The sequence below is a fragment of the Prorops nasuta genome, unplaced genomic scaffold (assembly GCF_024137725.1).
Source record: "Prorops nasuta isolate Cenicafe-Biocafe unplaced genomic scaffold, Cenicafe_Pnas_1.2 PNAS00018, whole genome shotgun sequence".
Classification (NCBI taxonomy): Eukaryota; Metazoa; Arthropoda; class Insecta; order Hymenoptera; family Bethylidae; genus Prorops; species Prorops nasuta.
Window position 1 is genome coordinate 2823712 of NW_027116815.1, and position 22167 is coordinate 2845878.

The 22167-nt window shown below is 33.8% G+C and overlaps 3 protein-coding genes across 7 annotated transcripts; 2 read left to right on the forward strand and 1 right to left on the reverse strand.

The window, feature by feature from the left end:
- The first annotated feature begins 532 nt into the window (after positions 1-532).
- LOC136779898 (FYVE, RhoGEF and PH domain-containing protein 2-like) lies at positions 533-5941 on the forward strand. The gene is made up of 7 exons (XM_066737822.1): positions 533-767; positions 1159-1626; positions 1704-2422; positions 2487-2692; positions 2794-3159; positions 3230-3675; positions 3772-5941. Exons 2-7 carry the CDS (start codon positions 1160-1162, stop codon positions 3875-3877), a joined length of 2310 nt encoding a protein of 769 aa, XP_066593919.1. The 5' UTR covers positions 533-767; position 1159; the 3' UTR covers positions 3878-5941.
- Positions 5942-6725: 784 nt separating this feature from the next.
- LOC136779934 (UDP-xylose and UDP-N-acetylglucosamine transporter-like) lies at positions 6726-8583 on the forward strand. Its single transcript, XM_066737892.1, has 6 exons — positions 6726-6936; positions 7001-7079; positions 7216-7432; positions 7511-7825; positions 7896-8047; positions 8138-8583. Exons 2-6 carry the CDS (start codon positions 7003-7005, stop codon positions 8382-8384), a joined length of 1008 nt encoding a protein of 335 aa, XP_066593989.1. The 5' UTR covers positions 6726-6936; positions 7001-7002; the 3' UTR covers positions 8385-8583.
- Positions 8584-8917: 334 nt separating this feature from the next.
- Positions 8918-21989, reverse strand: AMPdeam (AMP deaminase). 5 transcript variants are annotated; one of them, XM_066738161.1, is made up of 9 exons: positions 21479-21989; positions 20577-20713; positions 16202-16373; positions 12711-12861; positions 11747-11933; positions 10329-11463; positions 9951-10245; positions 9763-9873; positions 8918-9699 (listed from the first exon to the last, which is right to left on the reverse strand). In XM_066738161.1, exons 2-9 carry the CDS (start codon positions 20707-20709, stop codon positions 9532-9534), a joined length of 2352 nt encoding a protein of 783 aa, XP_066594258.1. In that variant the 5' UTR covers positions 20710-20713; positions 21479-21989; the 3' UTR covers positions 8918-9531. The 5 variants fall into 5 exon arrangements, with proteins under 5 accessions (XP_066594258.1, XP_066594257.1, XP_066594259.1 ...); XM_066738160.1 differs by lacking the exons at positions 20577-20713; positions 21479-21989 and adding exons at positions 18953-19082; positions 19298-19435; XM_066738162.1 differs by lacking the exons at positions 20577-20713; positions 21479-21989 and adding an exon at positions 16513-17926.
- Between the last annotated feature and the right edge of the window lie 178 nt (positions 21990-22167).

Sequence of the window (22167 nt, forward strand, 5' to 3'; positions counted from 1 at the left end):
CGTAATTCTGACTGGTACATATGTCCCAAAATAGAAACGACAGAGGAAACTGAGAGGGAAAGAGAGAAATAAAAATGTTGGAATCACCCCCGGTTAGTTCTCAGGAGCCACTTCCGAAGCGCATAAGCCAATGCAAATGTCTCTTAACACGTTTATAAAATATATAAAACATTACAACCTATCTTTTTCTTTCTTAAATTCGATCTACCTACTACTACACAGATTTCGTTCTTTTTCGTTACCATTACTTTTTTTATATAATTTTAAAATCCGCGCGTACTTATGTAATTATCACCTTGAATTACAAACACTTCAGATGCAAAAGAAACCAGTAAATCAAGAGTGTACCAGACATGGTAGAGAATAAATCCGTCTAAAAAACATCCTAAAATTAAAACTACACACTAACCTCTGAGTCTCTATATACATATATATAATAAATATATACATATGCTTCACTGCCATAAGCCATTTACTCCATGAACACCGACCCCCCCCCCCCTCCCCCCTTCACTTCTCACGCTCGCGCGCGCGCGCCTTGTAATGGGTGGAAGATTTCACTCTCGACAAGACGAGAGCAGACTCTTTTAATTTTTTCATACTAGTGGTTTGCAATGGGTGCGTTATTCTCTTTAAAGTTTGCTTTAAAATAATGGGCTATAAGTAGTACGTGCACCTGCTACTCCGTTCGACTAACTTAATCATGCCAGTGATAATTCTTACACTGTTGATATCCCATTATCACGACGACGCTATTGAAAAAAAAGGTAAAACCATTGTTTATTTTTTAACCGTTGTTAATTTTTTACATTTCAACAATTGATCCACAAGGGCGTACGTATTTCATGAAAATAATAATTAACGTTTAATTGAATAAAACTGTTTTTCTGGTTAATAGAATAAGCGTACACATACGGAGAATAGTTTTAAATATACTGCGAAATAACTATGATGAATACATTCAGTGTTAAGTAAAACGTACAATTGAAATTGGTTAATTCGTAGAACAATTTTATCAAATTGTTTAAAAGCTTTCAATCGTACATATATTGACTAGAAAAGTTTATGTCCATGGTTACTATTTTTTCAATTCATTAACCTATAACTGGTTTATTTATGATAAGCGATAATTAAAGCCAATTAACGACTTACTGATAGGATGCAACGGGGTCAGCTGAGGGACGTGTCATCCTGGATGTCCCGCTTTTTCCCAGAGTCTGGAGAAGAAAATAAAGTCATGGAAGCATTTAAAATGTTCAGTTCAAAAACCAGTTCGCCTACCAGTACATTCTATACAGACCTAGACATAACCAGCACAAATAAAAGTATTTTACAAGAGTTTCATAACAGTCAGCATTCCACGGATTCTAATATATTAGAGCAACAGAGCGTTACCAGTGAAGATGGAAATTCACAGGATTCAGATTCAACAACAGTGCAAGAAGAACAACAATACCATAGGCATTCCTTTCATAGGATTGCAAGTTTTGGTGGATTTCCTAGATTTCAGCCTTTTGTTATGTCAGCATCCACTCCAGCAGAATGCTTAAAAGTCAGTACACACGAAGAAACAACAGAAACATATGTAAAAGTATCTCATAGTGTATTGGAATACAGAAGTAGCAGGTATATTTTTAATTTGTTTTATGAAATTTTATCATTAAAATGTCATTTTCATTTTGTTTACTCTAAAAATGTCACAGATATGTAGCCACAGAGAGAAATACCCAACAATTCACAACTGTGGATGAATATGCAGTTAGTGAATCTGAAAGTGAAGAAGAATCTGAAGAAACAAGGTCTTCTGAAACAGACTCAGCTATTGTTGCAGATCATATTGATGAAGCTATTATAGAAACCAAACCATATATTAAAAAAGATAGTCTTGATTGTAGAAAAAAAAAGGCTCGTCAGGTAGCAGAGGAGCTTCTAGCCACTGAGAAAAAATATGTAAATGTTCTTCATCTTATAGATCAAGTTTTTCAATTCAGAGTGGATCAAGAAAACAGAGCTCATCCCATGTTTCCACCAGAAACCGTGCAGCACATGTTTTCAAATATAAAATCCATATACAAGTTTCATAATGATTTCCTTCTGCCGCAGCTAGAAGAAAGAATGTTGTGCTGGGAATCCAATTCTCGAATTGGAGACATAATGAAAAATTTTGCACCATTTCTTAAAATGTATACAGAATATGTCAAGAATTTTGACTATGCTATGAATTTAATTAATACTCTACAGAACAAAGTTCCTAAATTCTCTGCGATAATTAATGAAATTCAAAAACTTGAGGAATGTGCTAAATTATCTCTTCCTCATCATATGTTAAGTCCTATTCAGAGGTTACCAAGATATGAGTTGTTATTGAAAGATTATTTGAGAAATTTATCTGAAGAAAATATGGATTATGAGGATACAAAAAGTAAGACAAATTTACAATTTTTATTTTTGATTAATTTTCTACATTGTTTTCTTTCTAATTATAGAGGCTTTGGAGTTGGTATCCACTGCTGCAGATCATACAAATGAAGCCATGAAGAAAATAGATAAATTTAAAAAATTATTAGAAATTCAAGAAAGCATCTACGATTCGACGGATCTAGTCAGTCCAACGCGAGAACTAATTAGGGAAGGGCGTATAGTTAAAATATCTGCGAGAAGTGGTGATCATCAGGAGAGACATATGTTTCTGGTAGGTTATTGAAATTGAACAAGTTATACAAAAATAAAATTAATTCAATGATAAACATTAATTGTATTAATCTAATTAACATATGATATTTCTTTTTTCAGTTCAGTGACCTGTTGCTACTTTGTTCGATAAGACTGATACCAGGCCCTTTATACCGGCTAAGGGCCAAATTTTTGGTAGAAAATTTGCAAGTAGTGGAAGGCGATAATTTAGAAACAGCAAACACGTTTTATATTAAAGATGAAAATAAAAGCGTCGAATTGTATACGCACGCAGCTGCTGAAAAAGCAACTTGGTTGGACGCTCTGTTCCAGACAATGCAGGAAATAATGAGAAGAAAGGCTAGTCTAAAGACAGGCAATCAAAAGACATCCTTAGTGAAAGCTGATGATGTTAATAGGTGTATGGTTTGCGAAGTCATTTTCTCTGTGATGAAAAGAAAGCATAATTGTCGCGCATGTGGAATTGTAAGTAGATTTAAACGATACATTTGATCTTTCCTCAAATCATTTCACAGGCTCATGAATTATTTGACAGGTTGTCTGCAGTAAATGCTCAAATCAAAAATTACTTTTTGAGGACAATAAAAATATGAGAGTATGCAGACTTTGTCACGCAGCTTTAACTCAACCACTGAATAAATCCCCAACGTCGCCATCATGTCCGGTCCCAAGCTTGCTACAGGTATCCACAAACGCAACCTCCGTCTTGTCGGGATATCTTTTGCTGAAAACTCAAGCGAGCAAGCCATGGATCAGGCGGTGGTTTGCTCTGCACGGAGATTTCGTTTTATATTCCTTCAAATCTGAAACGGAAAAAATGGCTATGACGGCGACTCCCATGCCTGGTTTTATGATTACTGAAGGCACAAAATTGCCTGATGAGGATCCTTTGAACACAAAAGATCGAATTAGAGCCTTTAAAATGCATCACTCTAGAAAAAGCTATTACTTTCAAGCCTCAACACAAAAAGAAACAGAAAAGTACGTTACGTCCAATGTGAATTTTTCATTTAAAAAGTCAAATTATAATTAACTTAAATAATTAAAGATATTACTTTATTCATATTCACTTGATAGGTGGATGCACGCTCTGCAATTGGCTACAAAAGCGGAACTACCTCATTTAGCGCCGGCCGAAAATGAAGACACACAAGAGAATCAATCCTTAGACCATATACAATGAATAGTAGTAAATACGTATCAATCAAGCTAGCCAATTTTATAACCATACTCACGAAAAAAAGAGAAGAGCATAAAGCGATGTAAGATAATCGTTAGTAGGTATATTTATATGATGACGTTAACTTATGTTAAATATATAGATTGTTATAAGATAAGCGAGAAATTCGAGTCAATAATGACTACTGCTGCCAAGGCGCTTGTTGTTTTGTAATGTTATGTTATAGTATATTTAAATATATATATATGAATATATATGTCGTTCAATCGCTACACGCTCTGCTAACTACAATTTGCAATCAAGAAAATGGATGCATGACGATTGAGTTGTTTGCTTCGATACTGCTACGTGTACTAGATAAGCTTTGTGTGTTTGCGATTATCCAAGATTCGATACAATACTTTTATTATCAAAAGACTTTCAAAAGTTTACCTATGTATAAGTGCTTTGCTAGCAATAATATTGTTTGATTTCCTGGGTTAACTTGTTTTTGTAAAAATTTGAAAATTACCAAGCAATTGTTCATTTAAATCATGTTCTAACATTTTTAACAGAATATCAATTTATTAATGTTAATTAAAAATCGTAAACAAAAATTTATATTTAACATTTTATTAGAACTTTTGTGTAGAAATTTGTGCTTTTGTTGACTTTTTACAAGACTAAACTATTGTATAGTTTTTATGCAGGGTCTTCTAGTTTAAAATACTCCAAAGCATAGATACAGTTAGACGCGTATTTCTACAACTAGTATATAGTTACCAAATTTTGCATAAGAACTTTCTAAATGTACATAGTAAGATGTTTTGAAAGGGTACTACGCAAAATTGTACCATCTTTTATAGTTATGGAGATACGAATTTTACTGCATTTATGTTGTGGGTCGTTTTAACTGATGAGTACTGGGCTCTACTGAACCTATAAAAGAACTGAAATTTGCATATCTTTAGTCTAAAACAGCATATATGTAAATAGCAGAATCGTCACGGATTAGTTTCAGCTGGATTGGAGAAAAATTTAAGTGTTATTATAATACACATGCATGTATTGCATATATCATTATATATAAAGAAATTAGTATTGCGCAATATGTTTATTACAATTTATCAAAGATGTTTACACATTCGTACGTGCATGTTACTTCCTGCAGTTGTAAATATGACAATAGGAAATAGTAAATTAACTTTCTCTAAATAAGATATTATGTAGACTTTAACGATCGTGATAATCACTAACCTTTCATTAATTAACTGATCTTTCATCCTAAATGAGAAATTGTCAATTATGCAAAAGCACATTGTATAATAACCATACCTACATTCAACGAAATTCATCGAAATCTTAAACCACGCACGAGTAGATGTTTAATAAGTATCAATAATGCTAATATTTTAAGATATTGTTGGTATAATACTAAGAATTCCGTATATACAAAATTAATTGAAAGCTGAAACTTATGCAATTGGTATACAGTGGGTAGTATCAATAAACAGACTTTAAGCTTAGTACAATTTTGGTTAAGATCAATTGTCTCACTTCAACCTTCAATAAAATGCTCAGCTCAGTCTTTACCTTAAATATTTGCTAAGCTAAAATTCTATCTTACTTTAGTTTATTGATACCGTCTAATGTGTACCACTTAAAATTATCCAGATTATAAACGTAAATTTTGTCAATCTTTGCAACTATCAGACATTCATTTTTCGTATAAGACCCTTTTAAAGCGTCTTTGGATTTGTACTCAAAAAGGTCTTATTATACCCTGAAAAATTAACATCTCTTACAATTACTATAATAAGCAGAATGTTATGTCTATAGTCTTGGTCATTTAAATTGGTACACTCTGTATATAATATGTATTATAATTATATTCGAACTGTGTATATTATTTTATAATCAAAATTTTTCATAATCTATATTTATTATTATTGTCATAAGTATAATTTAAATGAACTGCAGCACCAGCCAATGTAGATTACATCTAATGCCAAAAGCCAAAGATCCCTAAAACTTGATTTGTTGCTTTTTTATCTTAAATGGAATAAAGAATTATGTGGGTCTGAACTAGTCTGAAGATGTTTTAGTCCTTACTTATTTCATTTATCTCTATACATTGTACATACTATGCGAAGCCCACCTCTTAAAACGCTCCAGAGCATATGCAAGTAGTCGTGTATCTTCGTAATTGTTATATTTATTAAAATATTGCACTAGGACTTTTTGAATGCAAATAGTAAAATATTTCTAAGTCTCATACAAAATTTGAATATCTCTTATAATTACAGAGATGCACGCCTTTTAACAGTTTGCTCTGAAACGTTATTTTAAAAATGACGGACCCCTGTATACATATATATATAATATCCGTGAACATTTTTGGAGGAAACATAAATCGTATTAGAAAAATAAAAGGTTTATTTAAAGGAATTATATATAAATAAGATCTTCAATATATATAATTTTTTTACTGTACATTAATTTTACTTTTTTGGTATAATTCAATTTATATATATTTCTACAAAATTTACTATTTAGAAGTGAGTTCAAGCTATTTTAATTATATGAAAGAAATTAAATCTCTGTTATTCTTTAAGATTTTTAACATTTTTTCACTTTCCAGAAAATATTTTTGAAAAGGTAAAATCAGAAAAATTAGTGAAAATTAAAGCTCATTATATACATTACGAGCAGAGCCGGCAATGTCCGGCAGATTAAAATGAATCAACCATGGCCCTTATAAATGGAGTAAATACTAAAAAAATAAATTTATCTAATCTTAAGTAACCTATTAAAAAATTCTAACCGTGATTCTAAACTTTGAATATACAAAACCATCATTCATTATTATGTGCGCATTGGAAACAGTTTTTACGCACTCACTCACACAAGCTCACAATTGATCATATCTCTATTTACATATGTGTTAGTATGGTGCTCAAGAAGATACATTTAATTACCATGAATCGTAATTTTGTGATATTACTCAATGCTGCTCAATGTTAAATAGACTTAGAAGTCCATTTCTAAATTCAGAAACTTTTACATATGATCCTTTGCTAAAAGTACATATTTAACACGAGTTTTAGGTTAAGTTAGAAATTTATTGTATTTGACATTTTATTTAAGAGATGCGGGCGACAATCGCTATAATTTGTGTATTTCTTGGCTGCTGCAGTAATGTCGTTTTTTTGGAGCTACTTGTCAAGTAAGTTTACTCTTAATATTTTAAAAGACAATCATATGAATAAACCGTTTTTAGCTAGCAATAAGCCAATAAGAGAACTATTATTTATATATTACTGTTAAAATATTTAATTGATGTACTTTCTATTTTTTCTTAGGGAGGATCCTGGAAGTGGAAACCTCATAACATTTTCACAGTTTTTATTTATTGCTGTTGAAGGATTTCTTTTCACGTCAAAATGTGGCACAGTTAAACCAAATATTGGTATAAAGGACTATTTTATTTTGGTTTCAATGTTTTTTTTGACTAACGTGTGCAATAATTATGCTTTTGATTTCAACATACCAATGCCTTTACACATGATTTTCAGAGCAGTAAGTTAATTCCATTTTATAAATATTTAATTATTATTTAATGATAGCTGATCAGACATAATTGAACTCATATTTCAGGGTTCTCTGATCGCTAATATGATTATGGGTATTATTATTTTAAAGAAAAAATATACATTTGACAAATATTTGTCTGTTATAATGATAACATTTGGTATTTTGGTCTGCACATTTGTTAGTAGTCAAGAGATTAAATCATTACAACCAAAAAATGTGGAGGCAATTCCTACTACACCAATGGAAGATTTGTTTTGGTGGATATTAGGTATTGCACTACTCACAATAGCTTTATTTGTTTCTGCTAGAATGGGTATTTATCAAGAGACTTTACACTCAAGATATGGAAAAAATGCAAGAGAAGCACTGTATTATACAGTAAGTAAAAGTTTTGTTTAAACATATTTTGAAATTAACACCTCTGTAACTTATGATTTAATTATTTTAGCATTTATTACCACTACCATTTTTCTTTACATTGACAAAGAATATTTGGAGCCATTTGACAATAGCTCTTGCTTCAGAGCCATTAACTGTGCCTGTTATTGGAATATCTATACCAAAATTAATTGCCTACTTACTTGGCAATGTGCTAACACAGTATCCTTTTACTAATATTCATCAGGCTTTTATTAAGTTAATATTCAGAACAACATTAATAGAAATTCTATCCTTAACCATTCGTCTCAGATATGTCTGTATTAGTTCTGTATTTGTTTTAACCACAGAATGCTCATCATTAGCAGTTACTTTGGTAATAACGTTACGTAAATTTTTCTCTTTAATCTTTTCAATTGTTTACTTTAAAAACCCATTTACATTACATCACTGGATAGGTACAATTCTAGTCTTTTTAGGAACAATTATTTTCACAGAACTTTTGCCAAAGATTCTACAGAATTTGAAACCTAGAAAAATTGAAAAGAAAATTCAATAAAATAAAGCTTTTTAGATGCAGAACAGATTTTTAAGGCAGCATATATTTTTATATTTATTTAAAAATACTAAAGTTCTAGTGATATTAGAAACTTTTATTGTAAATGATTGTGTAATATATATTTTTACGATATTGAATCTCTGTATGTTATATGATCTAATGCTAACTTTATTTAAAAATAAAATTTCTGTTGATAAAATTTTCGCTTGTCAACTTTATTTTCTAAAGAAATTTATCGCTTAAATAAGAATCAATAAATTTTCAGGATGCAAGTATACGTGTATTTCTTTATATATATTTGTACAATAAATACATTTTTTCTCTATCTAGCAACAATTTCATTTAGGTATAACATTAGACTAAATATTTATGGTTTTTCAACCAGTATTGCCTTATAATTAAAAATATACTTCAGAAATTAAATAACTTGAATTATTGTGTTGACTTTAATTACTTTCTATCACAAGTTTCAGCAGTTTTACGAAATGAGTCTATACTATTTTAAGCCGATATTCCTTAAATTTAATCAAATATTGCACTCAATCGCGGTATAAACGTACAAAAATGTAAGAAAATAGCACTAAAATTAATAAACTATAATTCTTTAGTATTAAAATTATAGCTAAATTATTAAGAAAAAATCTTGTTTAAAACATTTATTATACCTACAGTTGTCAAAAAAACTATTTTCCAAACAATTATTCTATCAATTATAATTCACGCTAAATCGTATAAAATTTATTGAGTAGCACTAACTCTTAAACATACTTCCTAGTATGGCATCGTGATTAAACACAAAATTTTAAGGCGATTGTACGTAATTAGATCCAAATCATCAGAACTAATTATGTTTCCTGCCAGTTTAAATTGGTCGAACATTATATCTAAGGCTTTGGTAAAAGGATATGTAACTTTTAATAAAGCATTCCCTTTTACATTAAAGTCTATGATCAAATTCCGCAAGTTAAATCATTTTTTTTGTTTTCTAAAAGCGAGAGAATAACATTTGCGCTAAATTGAACAAAATTTCATCAATAGTTTTAACTTCGTTTTAATAAATGATATTTATCTGCGAATCAAATACAGACACGAAGCCTTTTTAATTTCAGAACTCGAGATTAAAGGTCTTCGTGCGGTTAAGAAATAGTTAAAATGCATGTTCAGGCTTTTCAACAACCTTGAAAATATTGGATAACTCATCGACTAATGTTTCGTATCTATAGGCTACTCTGATGTCCGGCACATTAGTTCGTGTTATGTCATTTCCAGCTACTCCTTCCTTAGTGTAATTAGGACCCAGCCAGTATTGCTTACTCTGTGTTAAGTTATATAGAATCATTAATGCCAAAATATAAAAATAATGTATAAATGAAATTACCTTGTGTGGAAAACCACTCATAAGAACCGAATTTCTAGCAAGCTCACACATATCGCATGAGCTTAATTTCCAAACTTGAGCTGCAATACTATATTCTTCCATTAAGGGTTCCTGAAAGAATAAAAATTCAAATAATATAGATTATTTATAGAAACAACATAGAATAATATTAATTGTAGGAAAAATACCTTAGTAAAGTGAAATTGTAGAGGATCATCAGTGGATAAACTAATACATAATCCTCTTGCTAAATATTCAGGCAAAGGATTTCGGTGATAGTTTAAGAAAAGAGAGTTGTTACTAAGAGGAGACATGGCTATACCAATTTGGGCCAGATAATAAAGGTATTGTAATACAGGTACTTTTCTAAGCAAAAGACCGTGAGAAATGTTTTCTGCCATCATATAACCGCATACCAGATGTTGAATTGGTCCAGCTTCTCCGCAATGTGGCCTCAGTACGAAAGTATTTAGACCTTGATCTCTAAAAATAATATATTATAAACAGAATATAAACTGTGTACCGTCAAAATATGCTTTTGAAACAGTTTGAGAAATAGAACTCACATTCTGAAATGATTCAACACAGTCATATTTGCATAGGTATAGTACTGATAATATCCATAAGGAGGATTTTCCACATCATCCCAATCGGCAGGTGGGCAGACATCCTTATCAAATAATGGATTCTCAGGTTTGCTCTCGTCGTCCACAGAATCAAATCCTATCACGTACTGAAGGAACTTGTGTAGTTCAGGGTGAGATTTAGGATCATTGGTAACTTCAAAAAGTGGAAGGAAAATATTATTCAAAATCTCTTGGAAATTGGACATTAGCTTGTTTAATTTGAAAATATCGTAGAGCCTAGGAATCTGAATCAGCCAACGAACGTTATCCGAATAAACGTTGCCATCAATTGCCCACTTGGCAAGCTTATCCCACTCTTCGGGGCCCTTTCCATAAATTGAAAGCCGTAGCTCAGTATTCTGATACTTGGACTCTTCGAGGTCGCTGGATACCTCATTGATTATCCTCGCAAAAAACTTCCCATTGAGATAATTATCAGTTTTGAGAAATACCTCTCTCAAACGACTTTCTCCAATAGGATTATATTTGGCATTGAACTTGTCAAACCTATGAAACGTATTCCTATCGGCATGCACGTCTAGCATATCGACGCTTAAATCATAAGTGGTAAGATTCATAGACTGAAATACTTCTCGAAGTGTCATAGTCTCCCCGTTTTTCGAGCAAGTTACAATTTCGTCTGCGTGATTCTTCAGGGTCTTCTTGATAAATCGAAGTAAGTGTTTTTGGTTCATGCATGAAGCAGCGTGGATGTGAGTGTCCACTTTTCTAATGTTGTAGAAATCCCTATGCGGCACAGCTTTTTGGCTGGCTAATTCTCTCAGCTCATTCAAAAGTACGTGCAGCTGATATTTCGAGGACAGGTAACTCAAACGTCGATAGCAGAAAGATTTCAGCGGACCATCGGCGATCATTGTACACAAAAGATTCATGTCTCTGACGAAAGTGGCCAAGTCCGGATAGGCGTAAGGAACTGGCTTGCCTGTCTCAAGATCTTCTTGCGAAGTGAAAACATTAAAAACTCCTTGAACTGGTGAAATTTTATAATTTTTACTTTCTGGAAACTCGCATTCCCAGGGATCTCCTCGAGAAGCTGGTGCATGGACCGGATGATCTAAAATTATAATAAGCTCTTTGTAATAGGCCAATAATATTGTAATTACATTAGTAATTTATCCAAGGTTAAAAATTGTGAAAAGGATAGGGATGTAGGACCTGTCCATGTGATTTCTTTGATGAGTGCATCAATGTCAGCATCGGACCGTACGTACGAAGGTAGGATATCTTCGCACATATCATCATCTTGGTAAGGGAAATCAACGAGATTCATTATTGTCTCGAATTTTTATGTTTTCAGGAATAGTTTGAAGATTAATCTTGGTACTCTCGTCCCTCACCTTCAATAGGCTTACGGTCATCGTGCTGAACCTCATCATCACTGTTGAGTGGTCTTTTGTCAATGCTGCGCAAAAATCTGGAGGTAATAGAGGGGAAGCTCTGCCTGGAATTATTCATGTACTTCTCGCGAATTGCCAAGGCCTGTACCAGCATCTGCGAGGCTCGCTGAAGATCCTCCAATGGTACCTGCGAATTATTAAACAACAATAGCATCAAGGTCATTCATTCAGGACTTCCACAACAATTTCAAGTATTCCAAGGTCATATCGACTCATCGCACAAACTATATACCAAGCTCATCATCTAAATAATTTCAAGGTCATTGGAACAATCATTAAAGCCATCTCAGTTATTTCAAGATCACCAAAAGATGAGTATCAGGCTTGCTCGTTGTGCACCAAAAGAGATAAAGCTATTTGAAGAATTTCAAGGTCACTGAGGTATTTGTCGTCATTAAAGCTACTGTTCCGGACAACAGAGCTCAGTTAAAACTATCGCCTACATATGATTACTCGCAGCATTTATTATGATTTTGTTTATGCATCTGGTGCTTACTTGGTGATTTTTTTCAAGGTCACCAGGCCTCTCTCCAGCATTAAATTGTTTCAAGGTTACTCGGATATAAGAGAGCACGCTTTAAATACTTTATCAAAGTCCAAGGACGTTTCTTTTTTCCTCAGGAGATGAGATAATCGAAGGTGGGTGAAAAGCGGAGCTCAAAAGGGTTTCTTGTTTAAGGCCGCACGAGAAGGGTTTCTTATCGTGTGAAATCTCCAAAGAGACACGCTGTTATATATACATAACGCCTAGCACCTACAGCTTGGTACAACAAAATTGATCAGGTCTGCTTAAAGAGATATCCACATGGTTACGTTCCCCGGTGTAATAAATACAGGAAATTATCCAATGTCAGCCACTCGATGATGATTTTTTCAAGAATTAATTGGAGCTACTCCAACTTACACCAGAAGTATCTTCCCCTGAGATGGAGACTCTTTGGAAATGTGGCACGAAATCATTTTCCTCAAGCCGGAAGTGATCTGGGTCATCAGCAGCCCCTGGTCCCAAAGATGGCTCGTAATGACTGCGACGCTCTTCCAAATCCTTAGCAGCTCTAGAAAATTGAAATTAAACATTACTTTTATCATCCTTTACTTCCATAAATTATCATGAGTCGATCCTTAGGCTTACATCGCACAGGCAATGAAATTTCATGAATTTCTTAGCATTATTTGATGGAGTCGTCGAAAATCTCATGAGAAATGATAATTCTCTCGGAATTTACCTCAACAGAATTGTATTATCCCTCAGCCAACGTTTCGAATCGTTCGCACCAGCGAACATGTTAATTTTACGCTGCTATTAACCACTAATTAAGTTTTTGGGCATCAATTTTTAGCTACATTTATTCCTTCATTTTTCCCCTTTAAAAAACTTTCAGCACTTTCAATTATAATTCTTAATTTGACATAAACAATTTCGAATTGATACTGCTAATTCGAGACAATTTCTTTCTACTAGTTTTAGTACAAAATCGTATTATGTATAAAAATACGAAGATTTCTCCGCCCGTGAAAATTTTTAGTTTGAACAAAAAAACAAAACTTTGGCTTTGCAGAAAACTCGTCCTTATTTATAAATTTTATGATGCTGGCTCCAATCAAGAACCTCTTACGTGGCGTGCAAAGTCTCTGGAGTGTCGACAAATTTTTTCACACTTTTGTTTATCGGTAAACTCTTGGATAGTGTTTTTCTTATCTCGATAATATTTCTCTATTTATTTATCGTTCCACGCCAATTTCGAAACTGCCAAGCCCGCGCCTTCATGAATGATAAAACGAGTTTCCGGTTTTCTCAAGTTTTACAAATTCCGAGGAATAATAAATATTATTGCCGTGAGACAGACGACAAACCTATCAATTATTCAACGCGTCCGACCATCAATTTTCGAGCATTTGTATATATTTTTTGTACAGCAACGGAAGTTTCCACGATTCTCCCGATTATAGTTGGCTGAAATATCCGATAAGATCCTTCAGGAAACAAACTTGCTTTCTAGCAAGACGCAGTATTGATAAGCCGATACTTTCCAGACATATATAATATATACACGCAATATATGCAACAGTACGAACCAGAAGCTTTCGTATTACAAATAATTATCTGCAGCTGTGTGAAAAGTCCAGAGAAAAAGTCACGCGTTTACCTCGACTCAACGTAAAAGAATGAGGTTGGGGTAAAAGGCTACAAAAAGTAAAATAGATAAAGATAAACATTAAAATCGATTCACGGAGAAAAATTGAAAAATCCAGCAGCTTCGTTATATTTTTTTTTTTTTTCTTACGACAAGAAAGAGTATTTCGCGAAAGAAAAATTCATCAGTGATTAGGAGTAACAGGTGCAATTATTGGAAAATACAAAAGGGATCGTGCACGAGTGAGAATAGGACCTTAACTCACGGGGCGTTTTAACCTGATTAAACTTTCTCGTAATAGGAAAACTGTCTGGCTTCGATTGTTTAGAAATAGAGCTGGAAAATTCATCGCGTTGCATAATCCAAAGGGAGATTTAAATTTTTCCTAGTGACTCTGCGCGATTTTCCCTATAATCGTGGACGATTTATCTTTTCTATCCCACGATCGATCGTTGCTGCAACGATAACTTTTCGTTACGTATTACGCCAATAGAGAACAGAAACTCGAGCAGTGTTCCATAGAAATTCGATGCAGACTAAAAGTAATAAATAATTTTTCATTTATATCGAAGAAGAAACCTGAAAAGTCGAGTGAAAACCTTCGATTCGAGCGATTCTTCTAGTTGCAAGTTTTGATTTTGAGAAATCAGAAATAATTATATTGATCGCTAGTATTGCAATATTAAACAATAATAATAAGTATAAGAATTAATTGATCAAGGAAGAATTCTGTAAAGCCAAGTAGAAATCTTTGGTTCTTCAGGTTAGAAAAACTTGACTCTAAGAAACTAAAGAAAAATTGCAATTGACCGGTAAAAATGGAATGTTAATAAAAAATAAGAAATAATAATTGCTTTATGAACAACGAATATCGAAAATTCAAGCAGAAATCTTTGATCCGAGCGGTTCTTCGAGTAGCAACAATTCTAACTTTAAAAATCCAAAGCCTATATAATGTTGATTGATCAGCAGTAACTCAATACCGACCAAAGATAATAAATAATAATTAAAACATGAAAAAAGAATCCTGAAAGGTCAAGTAGAAACCTTCGATTCGAGCGATTCTTCACGCTGTAAATGTTTTGAATAAGAGATTCAACGGCTACGCGATATCAAACCGTCATAAATTCACTTTGTTCACTTCAACTTTCTTATCCTCGAAATTTGTATAAAAATGTGGTATAAAAATATCCTAGGACTCGTTAAATTATCGCTTAAAAATCTCGAGCGTTACTGTGACGCAAAGATTTCGATACTGATTGAAAAGAACCATTTAACTTTTTTATCAACGGTCACAAAATCATCATTATTTTTTCTCGGTAATTTGAAGAATCTAGAAACAAAGAATAGCAAGGAATTGATTTTTGCAAACAAAGGCTCCACGGAGAAAGAGAGGGGGGTGAAGGTTAAAAAAAAAAAGACAGCAAGAGGCGATCGAGTAATTGAGACGTTTGGTAGTGCAATGTGAAACGCGTGTTCCACTTGGTACCGGAAGTAACGGAGGAATAGAAAACGAACCCTAACGCGGCGCTGTTTGCAGCAACACTGGCGCATTTCTCGCGGAAAGCCGCGCCATTTTTCATGGTACAGTTCGCGCACATCCCCGCACTCCGTTGTGACGTAACGCCACCCCCCGACACCTCCACGATCGGTTTCATCAACACTACTCAGAGGCCTCGTATGTACGTACATACACTGGACGTTCCGCGCGTCTAGCTGACGCGATAAACCCCCCACCCTGCACCCGAAATATCAGCCTTACCAGTCGAAACCCTCGATCGACATCACCTCCTTATATACTCTTGCAAACTACCACCTTTCCAAGAACCACTGAAAAATGCACGACGATGACGACCAATTGATTTTTCTTGATAAACGATACACCCTAATAACCGTGAAACGCGAATTAAGTAAACGCTTCAATTTCAACCTCGTGCTGGGTCGAATCATAATTATTTTGTAAAAACTCTTGACAATTCAACGAGCGAATAGTAAATTCTGCAGAAATAATCGGTGATTAACATTTTAGTTCCGGATAAACGTAAAAGATTCTACGAGCAATTACTGATTTTATATTGCTGAGCAAACAACTTCGGAATTGATTATCGCTCGCTTCTAATGAAAGGATTTTTCCAAGAACATAATTCGTTACACTCACGAGGGAAGTCTCGTGTTTAGCGTAGATTTGACTTAAAATAAGATTTAATTTGGCGCCAATTTTAAAGCTAATTAGCATATTAAATTGTAGACGATTACTTACTTTACCGTGAGCTGCCTTTGAATGAGCAATTTCTTCTCGATTTGCTCGATCGGGAACTGCGGTACTTCGTAGGGTGCGGAAATCTCATTCGGTAGCTCCTGGGGTCTCAAAGAACCGGAAGTATTCGTGCCAGCGCCACCAGCCTCCAAACCGAACACTGGGCTTTCGCTCCCTGCAAGAAAAAGAACAGCCCGAATTTTCTTTGATTTTTACGTTTCGATTCTTCCAGCTCGATCAACACTCATGATCGACTCGTCGCAACCACTCGCGTGAACAGATGCCAGCAGGATTTAGTTTTTTGTCAAATTTACCGCTTTCTTTTGCCTGGCCAGTGTTGTGCAGCCACTCTGTAACGGAGTCACGCTTGAATTCGCTTAAGAATTCGTTTTCCTTGCCCAAGACCATATTGTTTACAAAAATTGCATACGCCTGGAAATATATTGAACGCACTCTGTGTTATGGACAACACTGTGGTGCAAAATTGACCTTCTCTTTTCAAAACGGGTATGAAAGACTTCTGACAATAAGCGAACGAATGAATCATTCAAAAACGCGAGTCAGAAGATAAACAAACTCTTCGACGCGAAGAAAGAGGAGACAAACACGCGTGCAGCAATAGCAATATCAAATTCGAGATTGGACCTGGGTCGAGTGTGATTCCAAGAATAAATTTTCAGGTAAATGAATGATTCATTTGAAAAAGCTGTATCTTAATACATCTCGGGAATTCTATTGAGCGTGAGAACGCAGTTCGACCCTCGACCGCTCGTCGCAGATTTGCGAAGCTGCCGAGACTATTAATAGATTGAACTGAAAGCAATGGCGCAGGACCATAAAGGCATATTCGGAGATTATTTACATTGATTTTTTTATTTCACTCATCATAATACAATAATGCCATTCGATTTTTCATCCACCAGCTCAATTACATTATCAATCTCGTATATGGAAAATAATCTACTTCTAAAACCTATCTTTTCTCAAACATATTTTGATAAAACCGAACAGTGATAAGAGTTGGAAACATAAAAAAGCTATTGCGAAAGCTCGATCACGATCACACTTGAAAACAGCTCGAATACGATATTCTCCATATGAACGTTTGCATTATATATTTCCAAGAAAACTGCACCTGTTGACCGCAATATGCATAATATTATCGTTTAGAAACGAAGATATAATAGCATCTTGCAAGAACAAGAAAGCTTAAGGTGTGCTTTTTCGTAATCAGACTGACTCAAATTAAATATTCATCCATTCGTTCAGGTTTAGCCGATTTACGCGAAACATAGATAAGTTTGATAAACGGCTAAAACACATGGTACTAAACTATTAAAATTAATACTACGAGTAAAGCATCGGTGCCCCTTAAAATTATCACTGAAAATTTGCACATGGGTGATTGAATAAGAAATAATGCTTCAATCGTACAGAAATATAAAGAAAAATAGAATGACACTGTAGTATTAACTCTAATTTAAATATCAACGGTATAATGTATTAATACGATGCACGAATATAGAAATTCAGGAGTGAAACACAATTTACAAAGCTCGAGCGTTTATATAGCTGTGTTGATTTTCAACCTTTATAGATAAGAAAACTTTTCCACTGTTTCAAGAGACAAGGTCGATAGTGGAATGCACCTGTGAAGAAATTTAAAAAGACAAAGCTAGCGCAAACACTCTAGGGGCACTGACCATTTCGACTGGCCGCAGCTGCCAAACAAATTGTCTGTAGCGTGGACGTGGAGCTGGAACTAAATATACACAGATGGCGCTTCCATCGTCAATCACACTATTCGTAAATAGTCGCTCTTCTCGCGTCATTCGTACTAATAAAATTTATATTACGAATAAACGTATTTTTAACCATATTCTATGCTTTAATTTATTAAATGTTTTCAATAAATTGTTTTTTCACGAGTGCAGCGACATTTGTTTCCCCTTAGCGGATGTCAATAAGCGCAATATCTTCATTGAGAATCATCTTCTACATCATACAAGACATTCTCTTGCGCGCATCAGACTATTTACTTTTGACACAAACCTATAATTAGCATCTATTTATGCGAGTATATTTGTTTTCTTGCGCAGCGAGGGTAGCATTTTTAAGAAAATTCTCCAAGTGCATAAACACAATGGCTATATGTTAGTATTTTTTTACAAAGTTTTTTAACATTGAAAATCCACAACATGTTGACAAAAAATAAACCTCTTGACACTGAAATTGTATTTATAATAGAAGAAGACAATAAAGCTTTTCGTTTAGAGATATTTATGCAATATTTTCAAAGAGCATGCATATCGAACCATTTGTTATCCATTTGTGACGCGGAATAACGTTCAATGACGTTTTCATTAAATGCTAACGAGCTCCAGACTAAAATTACGACCACGTGCTGATAAATAACCTTGTGACACGTTCGTAGCGTAGGAATTCCGGAAATTCGTTAATCTTAAACATTGCATTAGACTTTACCCAGCTATATTTACCAAGATGAAGATTTTGTTTAGCGAATCTGGCTCGCATCCAATATAATTAGGAATTACTGAGTACACCTGATTAGACAGCGTGCTAACAATTGTGATAACAAATGTGCTACAGCCGTCGCGGGCGAGCTCTCTAAACGTGTTTATTCCAACTAGGCCTATTCAGTTCATCTATTTAGGTTAGTTTTGTTGACGCAAATCGTTCGTTTGTATAGACAGTGTGAATATGTTAAATGAACAATTTTGTTACAACAATTACCTTCGTCGTCTGGGTCGATGAAAAAGTTTATAGGAATTCGAAGACCAAGAAACGTATCGGATTCCGCAATAGGAGTCACGCCTCTACTCGACATTTTGCAATTTCTTTTCCAAGTAACCAAGCTAAACCTCTTTAACAAATAACACGACAATTAATTGTCCACTTTGAACCAATAGTCACCCGTGGTTATATACAGTTAAATATACTGAGGTGAATAACGTTCAACTACTAATTTATAATCGTTAATAACTCCAAAAGATTAATTTTTACGCAAAATAAAAGCCTGCGCTATTTGCCAACTTTGCATAAGCTTTTTTGACGCTTATTCAATGATTGTTCAATTACCGAAAATTCGATAGATCGAATGTTCCAAATTACGCAATTCTTAAGTGTTCGCACTCTTGAATTATTCAAGAGCGTTTGACAAGATGGAACACGATAGTTAAACAGCGCTTCGAACACTGGCATTATAGTTGGTATTACTTCGCGTTATACTTTGGCGAACGTGATATATATGTGACTCATTTTGTTAATCCTGTGCCAATTGCCAACCCCGAAACATCAATATTAAGACGATAATTATTAAAAAATATATTTTGTCTTCCTTAGAAGCGAATACAAATCAAGAAAGCACTCTAAAATAATAACAATGAATTTTAAGCTTCAAAGTATTTTTTAAAGAAAAACTTATTTGAATATTCAAGTTGTCTTACTGCAAAGAAATGGAAAATGTAGATGACTTTTACGTCGAGAATAACTAAAGGCACAATGGTCTCATCAATTTTGAAATATCGTTTTTTGTGAATTATTTTAAAGTAAATAAGAGCAGTGAAACTGAGATTGCAACACTTTTAGCAGATTTCTTGGAAAATTGTGTAAATTATTAACATTAAAAAGAGATGAACTCGTAAACGTGTGCTGAACACGTTGAACCGAATCACAGAACTGAGCAGCGAAATGAAAATGGACCACTTTTCTTATTTCTATTCGCGTACCTGATGGTCTGTGCGGGACTGACTAGTGACATGAAAACGAACGATCTGGCAGCTTGTTTTCTTCGCATGCTGAGATGCTCAGGCTTGTCTTTTGAAACGAAAACGAGAAACTGCAGTATTATGTACTGACAAATTTTATAAATGATTTATGACAGGCAAATCAATCTAGATTTAAAAATAAGCCTCCCGCAATGAAATTATACACTAAGTTAATCCGATATAATTTGTTAGCTGGAATATAAAATGAAACAAATATATTTCTATAAAGTAAATAATTATATTGAATAAATTAAAAAGTTATATCAAATATTCATAGCTAACTCTAATTTTATATAATGATTTGACATACATTTCTTTAAAATTCCTAAAATTGTTAACCAAAGGAATTAACAAAGCGTATATTTTAGCAGGTTACGTTAACTTTCATAGCGTAAGTAGGAAGTAATCTCAAAACGATCGAGTAAAATATAAAAGATCAGTCCTATCTGATCAACAATATTATTGAATTGCACTTTGTTTGAAAATTGTTAATTTTATTGCGAGTTTTTTATAATCGCCATGGTCTTTGATGAGCAAAGGCTTTTTAATAAATTGTAAAATCAAAACAAATTTATTTATCTGTAACTTACTGTTGCGAAGGGCAGCATTATTAGTCGGCGTCGTTGAACTATCTGCATCTCCCTCACCTTCCAACTCGTAGTAAAGCCTTGCATCCTCTCCATTCACATCTGTCACGCCATTCACAGAAATTAGGTCTTCCATATTTCTAAGAAACCAGAAAATTGTGTTTGATAAAGGTACTGTAACTGAAATTTCAGCACAAAATATCATTATTTTTTCCCCCTATTTTTAATTGTGTAAAATAAAAATCATAGTTGTAGTGAGTATAAACTTTTCCGAAAATTAAAATCGCAATACGAAGTTGTATTACTGATTGCAAAATCGGTAAAAGCGACTTTTTTTTAATTTCTTAATTTGGATAAAAGAGAGTAAAAATACTGTATTGAGTAACTTTAAAATAGAGTAGTTAGATCATGACTCATTTTCCAGAAAACGCGCAATATACAACACGTTATTCCTGGAACAAGTATTTATTCATCTTTAATCGGTGTTCATAAAAAGAAAAACATTTTATATAAAATTTAACTAAATGACTTCGCGTTAACAATCTACGAATAGAATGTTGCGCACGTGTCGAGCTGACAATGAGTCGCAATTAATCAATATCTGAACTAAAAAACCAGATAACATTACTTTCTTAAGAAGAAGTATATATATATGCAATGCGTATAAGATACATTAAAGACAATAACCTCAACTGAATCTAATATGTCTGCGCTTGTCTTTAACTCGAATGTTTATTTAGTCATCAAAGCTTATAGCTCCATAACGTGTTAAAAGCCACACCTATATAAATGAGTATGCACATATCAACGCAATAAAGATGTTTTTTCTGATTATAATGCAAAAACAAAGTTAAAGCAAAATGATAGCGCTACAATAAAAGTGAAAATCAAATAGAAAAACTTACTTCAAGGAAATTTATATCGTTGATAGATAAATCTTGGAGATGTTGCACCACAAATAGAAATACCAAATCACGATTTATCGATTCTTAAACTTAACTTTAAATATTTCAATATTATACTAAAGTAGAGTTTAGCTGTCAATACAACGTGGGTCATCCGTTTTATGTATACTTTTATGCAGGAAGCTGTATATATACAGTTTTCAGTGCTGTTGTTATTGCTTCAAGTCCTTTTTTCAAATTGTGCTTCACAAATCAGTAAAAGGCATTGAATTTGCCTTTCTAACGTTCCTTCAAAACTGTCACTTACGTTCAGTCAAATAGAAGATACTTTAAAGCTTTTAAGACGTTTCTTCTTATGGAGTTAGTTTAACTTGCATACAAGGTGGAGCATATGGCGCGAAATGTCGTTGAAATGAAAGATAGCAGTGTCATAACCTCAATCTGAGGTGTTGGTTATTGACGGAGCTTTTTCCTGGAGCATCCGCGTCGTTCTAACTGAGAAAAGACACTGACGAATCGATATAAACGTGTTTCAACACTCCCAACTGTCCCAAGCACGCTGAAACGTGCTCGTGCAGCGTGCTACTGACTTACTTGTTGCGATGTTGCGTTTGACTTGCGTTGCGTTGTGAGTATCGCACGACGCAGGACGCACCCCAGTACAGACAGTCCCAATCACTTCAAACAGT

What these genes read in the sequence shown, in the direction of transcription:
- LOC136779898 (XM_066737822.1), top strand. Translation starts at nt 1,160, where the DNA reads ATGCAACGGGGTCAGCTGAGGGACGTGTCATCCTGGATGTCCCGCTTT. An exon ending in TTGGAATACAGAAGTAGCAG is followed by an intron (nt 1,627 to 1,703) that starts GTATATTTTTAA and finishes AAAATGTCACAG; the next exon opens with ATATGTAGCCACAGAGAGAA. An exon ending in ATTGTCGCGCATGTGGAATT is followed by an intron (nt 3,160 to 3,229) that starts GTAAGTAGATTT and finishes ATTATTTGACAG; the next exon opens with GTTGTCTGCAGTAAATGCTC.
- AMPdeam (XM_066738160.1), bottom strand. Translation starts at nt 19,420, where the DNA reads ATGCCAGTGTTCGAAGCGCTGTTTAACTATCGTGTTCCATCTTGTCAA. An exon ending in CATCGACCCAGACGACGAAG is followed by an intron (nt 16,374 to 18,952) that starts GTAATTGTTGTA and finishes TTTTTCTTGCAG; the next exon opens with GGAGCGAAAGCCCAGTGTTC. An exon ending in CAAAGGCAGCTCACGGTAAA is followed by an intron (nt 12,862 to 16,201) that starts GTAAGTAATCGT and finishes TCAATTTTCTAG; the next exon opens with AGCTGCTAAGGATTTGGAAG.
- LOC136779934 (XM_066737892.1), top strand. Translation starts at nt 7,003, where the DNA reads ATGCGGGCGACAATCGCTATAATTTGTGTATTTCTTGGCTGCTGCAGT. An exon ending in TACACATGATTTTCAGAGCA is followed by an intron (nt 7,433 to 7,510) that starts GTAAGTTAATTC and finishes CTCATATTTCAG; the next exon opens with GGTTCTCTGATCGCTAATAT. An exon ending in GAGAAGCACTGTATTATACA is followed by an intron (nt 7,826 to 7,895) that starts GTAAGTAAAAGT and finishes TAATTATTTTAG; the next exon opens with CATTTATTACCACTACCATT.